General features: G+C 39.3%; 1 protein-coding gene across 1 annotated transcript in view; it reads right to left on the bottom strand.

Moving 5' to 3' along the window:
- LOC122255625 (uncharacterized) overlaps window positions 1-5,000 on the bottom strand; it is a 9,290-nt gene that overhangs the window by 792 nt on the left and 3,498 nt on the right. The window contains exons 4-6 of the mRNA XM_043019828.2: window positions 3,131-3,358; window positions 2,242-2,592; window positions 1,658-1,785 (exon numbers count right to left, since the gene is read on the bottom strand). Of these exons, the coding sequence (XP_042875762.2) occupies window positions 1,658-1,785; window positions 2,242-2,592; window positions 3,131-3,358 (707 nt within the window). The remainder of the gene's footprint in view (window positions 1-1,657; window positions 1,786-2,241; window positions 2,593-3,130; window positions 3,359-5,000) is intronic.

Here is a 5,000-nt window from a genome sequence, read left to right as displayed (position 1 = left end):
CAATATGTGCCAAGCCACCATACACCGAAATGGCATCATTTGAAGGGCTATTGGGCACCTAATTGTGGGACCAAAGGAGCACCAAATTGAGGAACCAAAGGGGTACCAATAGAGAGGCCAAAGGGGTACCAATAGAGGGCCTAAATGGGTACCAATAGAAAGGCCAAAGGGGTACCAATAGAGGGCCCAAAGGGGTACCAATAGAGGGCCTAAATGGGTACCAATAGAGAGGCCAAAGGGGTACCAATAAAGGGCCCAAAGGGGGCCAGTAGAGGGCCTAAATGGGTACCAATAGAAAGGCCAAAGGGGTACCAGTAGAGGGCCCAAAGGGGTACTAATAGAAGGGTCAAAAATGTATTAATAGAGAGGCCAAAGGGGTATCAATAGAGGGGCCAAAAGAGCAACAATGGTGGGGTCAAAGGGGTACCAATAGAGAGATCAAAGTAGTACCAATAGAGAGGCCAAAGGGGTACCAATATAGGACCCAAAGGGGTACCAATAGAGATGCCAAATGGGTACCAATAGAGAGGCCAAAGGGGTACCAATAGAGAGCCCAAAAGGATACCAATATAGGGCCCAAAACGGTACCAATAGAGAGGCCAAAGGGGTACCAATAGAGGGCCTAAAGGTGTACCAATAGAGGGCCTAAATGGGTACCAATAGAGAGCTCAAAGTAGTACCAATAGAGAGGCCAAAGGGGTACCAATATAGGACCCAAAGGGGTATCAATAGAGATGCCAAATGGGTACCAATAGAGAGGCCAAAGGGGTACCAATAGAGAGGCCAAACGGGTACCAATAGAGAGCCCAAAAGGATACCAATATAGGGCCCAAAACGGTACCAATAGAGAGGCCAAAGGGGTACCAATAGAGGGCCTAAAGGGGTACCAATAGAGAGGCCAAAGGAGTACCAATATAGGGCCCAAAGGGGCACCAATAGAGGGGCCAAAGAGATACCAATGGAAGGACCTAACGAAACCTTCGACGGAGTAAATAGGACAGAATCAGAATAGCCATCAGGTTGGAAGAGCCAACGAGGTATCTTTGGAATAGTCAAAAGAGTACCATCAAAAGGGCTTAGTAGATACCATTGGGAAGTTCAGAAGTTAACGATCTTGAGGAATAGGTATCATCTAAAGCCTCGCAGTGCTAGTAATTTGTTGTGATCGGATAGCTGTTCGTTGTGATCGGTAACTGTGATCGTGGTTTCTAGTGTCTTGGCTAACTCTAATATTCGCCTGGGTCTTGATCTAGTATGGGCTTTGTGTGGACTTAGAATATGGCCAATGGAGAATGATATCGATAAGAAATTCTTCGGTAAATTAAACACATGACTAGTTTGCTCTGATGTGATGGCCAATGATGATGATAAAAATGACGATGATGATAACGATAATAATGATGATGATAATGATGGTGCTAATTTTAATGATGATGATAATGATGGTACTAATTATAATGATGATGATAATGATGGTGCTAATTATAATGATGATGATAATATTAACACTGTATTAATAATGATGCGATGATAATGATGATTATCGTTTAAAAAAGATAGCAACCTCAGAAAAATAAAAATCATAACAAATCAATAAATAAATCTAAAAAAGAACAGTAATTAGATAATACAAAGAGTTAAATAAATAAATACTCACTCCTTGTTTCCTATAAATGACCTTTCCACTCGTTGCGTCGGGAAAGGTGTAAATGCTTCAGGTATCTTTTCGCAACAGAAGCTGCTGTGTGCAACCATATTTTCCTTAAAGTTCACCCACAACACGTTCTGTAATGGGAGAAGATAATGATACAAGTATCTTAAAAACGACATGGTTATATCCATCTTTTATTCACGACAAGTGGGAAAAATTAAACGACATAGCATAATCATAACGGCAATAATAACAGACAAACAAATGGATGGATATGAAATTATGTCTCTATGTGTTAAAATGTATACGCAAGTATATAAAAACACTATGGAGCAAATACGTAAATGAATAAGTCACTTAATTATCTCTCATGAAGGATAACCAAATAAATGAGCCAAAATAAGTATAAACACAAATCAATAAAGGTATCTTCATATAATAAGATTAAAAGTTATAAGTTATAAAGATAATATCCGAATAAGGTGATAAATCCAAGATCTTTCATAGAGAGAGAAAAAAACAAAAATTAAATAGATGAATAAATAAATGAATAAATGAATCAATAGATGAATAGAAAATCCAAAACTCACACCCAGTACGCCTTGATCATTCTCATCCTTGTGAAACCGGGATCCTTGTTCCACAATCGTCTTACGAACGATGGCGAAGACGTCCCTACCGGAGGGACGTGTACCGTTCCCACTACCTCTCTCTCCTCCTTCTTTTTCTTTCTCTCCCTCTCCTTTATCCCCTTCCACCTCTTTTACTCCTCCTCCTCCTCCTCCTATTCCTCCTCCTCCTTCCTGGTTGGTCTTGTCCATCCGCATGCCCCACATCCCGCCCATGACGCGGGCGCAGTGGTTGTGGTGGTCGCGCATCACGTGGAAGGTCCGGTTCGTCGCCAGCCACTCGTTCACGGCGCTGACTTCGCGATCCAGGATCTGAGGCGAGAGGCGAGGGTTGGTCTTTTGATATTGTTGGTATTTGTTTGATTAGTTGGAGTAATTATTCTTATTTGTTTTTGAATTGTTGTTGGTATTGTAATTATTTGTTGTTGTTGTCAGTATCATTATTATTATCATCATCATTATTATTATCTTCTTTCATTACTATTTCATAATGATAATCATCACCATTATCATTCTATCAAGCAATGATGAAATCTCTGACAAAGTCGAATTTCATTATTGTCTTTCAAAGGGGTTGTCCTCTGCCTATTATCATTATCAATAAAAGTGCACGAAAATAATACCCCCCCCCCTTCCCCCTCCCTTTGACACTTGCACCAAGGCAAGCCATATAAACCATGTAACAAGACACCCTCAACCAAATGTTGCAACCGGCTTCACAGCGAACAGAAAGGAAACAACTACCAAGAAATACACGTCAATAAAATCCAAATACAATAAATCAGCCGACCTGAGAAAAGATAATTCTCGAGTCGAGTCGAGTCGAGTGAAGGAAGGCCAGTCGACTCACCCTAGCATCAGTATCTCTCGACATGGTCACATCAACATGGGGATCCCCGAGAGGCAATGCCCTCCACAGCATCTTCCTCATGCCCGTCACGTTCCCCTGGGTAGGCAGGTTGGTCACGTCGCATATAAACAGGTGCGGGAAGTCATGTAGCAGAGGGCAAAGGTCATCATGCCTGCCACGTGGGTCGGTGTAAAGCCACACGGACCATCCGGGATAGACGAGGCGAGTCTGTGGAATAGTTGTTTTTTTGGGTTGTTAGTTGTTGTTGTTTTTGGGGTGATGTGAGAGAGGTTGTGTTCTGTGTTGTTGTTTATTATGGTCTTTTTTTGATTAAGGGAAAATGGAATACAATAATTCGGGACAGAATTTAAGAGAAAAGGATTCTATCAATGATTTATCATGCAAGATCTAAAGGCTGGTCTGTTCACACGAAATATAAAACAGTGATAATGTATGTGCACGTAAATTGCATTCGACAACATTTGAAGAATGGATTTGTAATATTTCATTAAATGTTAACAACCTATGTGACATTTGCGTTAATGAATATCATCTTGCAACTCATACCACTCAATAAACATGCGGAAATCAACATCAAAACGGGAGGCAATTCAATACTACCTGAGGCATACAACAGGTCATGAAATCATGCATAACAATATTGTCATTGTTTGTGTTTTCTCTTGGAAGGAATATCTACGTAATCCCGAGAAAAGGGACGATATTGTGCAAGCGAAACGATCCTTTGAGAGTGCATATTAGAAGTAAAAAAGTACGAGCTACTAAGCATCTGTACCTGCACGATTCAACAAACATCCAGACTCAACACCAACTCTGCACTTGCATTCATCAAAAGGCAAGGATAGATTGTTAACATCTTTTCCCTTCAACCATTCATTAAACCCACCTCACCTTTCTATCTCTTTCATTCCCTGTTTATTGAGTATTCGTTTCATTACACGAAACAAAGAGAAATGTGATGCCAGAGCGGGGTGCAATGGTGAAAAGAGGACAAAGGGAAAGTTGAAAGTGGTGTTGGCAATGGGAGAGAAAATAAAGATACGATCCTATACTATATAACAGTGTTCCGGCATCGTAATAACTAATAGAACGACTAGAGGAACGAGATGCATCCCTAGAAAGATTGATTGATGAGAGAGCAGCTATAGAGAAGGAATATGAAGCATCCTAGGAAAGACTTTAAACCATGTGGAATACGTTCTAAGAGGTCTAGCTTCCTCTTCGTGGATAGAGGTCAATTATAAATGGAAATCCATTAAAGAAATTCATCAGGACGGTATCAGTCGAGTACTAGCATAGGTAAAGGCCTATAAAGGAAAAAAAAAGTAAATAAACTATCGTGAACAAAGAGGAATGTCTGAGTGACCCTTTGTTTTACGAGTGTAATACTGCAAAGGTATTTTCAATTAAAGGAATAGATACTTTAAATAGCCTAAAGAATATGAATGAAACGTGTGAATTTTAAACCGAACCTAACGTAGCCTAAGCTAACCTGAAATGTCTAACAATCCTGAGACACAATGTATATACTATGGTTCTGATGTGAATGCAACAAGAGTCTTATATTTAAATTAAGCTTAGTGGTACTTGATTTATTGTTGTTGCAATTGTTCATGAGATCGCCTTGACCAAGGTGTGGAAAGAGCAGGGTCTAGACATTAGATATATATATATATATATATATATATATATATATATATATATATATATATATATATATATATATATATATATATATATATATATATATTCTTGAGTTAGAAAGTGTGTATTGAAGAGACTGTAAAGTTTGAGCAAGAAAAAAAAAATCTGTATTCAAATTTCAAGTTCCCTCCGTACAATTTTCAAC

Source organism: Penaeus japonicus, unplaced genomic scaffold, assembly GCF_977035675.1.
Source record: "Penaeus japonicus unplaced genomic scaffold, GWHDUDI00000001_assembly GWHDUDI00000013, whole genome shotgun sequence".
In the NCBI taxonomy this organism is placed as follows: domain Eukaryota; kingdom Metazoa; phylum Arthropoda; class Malacostraca; order Decapoda; family Penaeidae; genus Penaeus; species Penaeus japonicus.
This window is presented reverse-complemented; position numbering and strand designations above follow the sequence as displayed.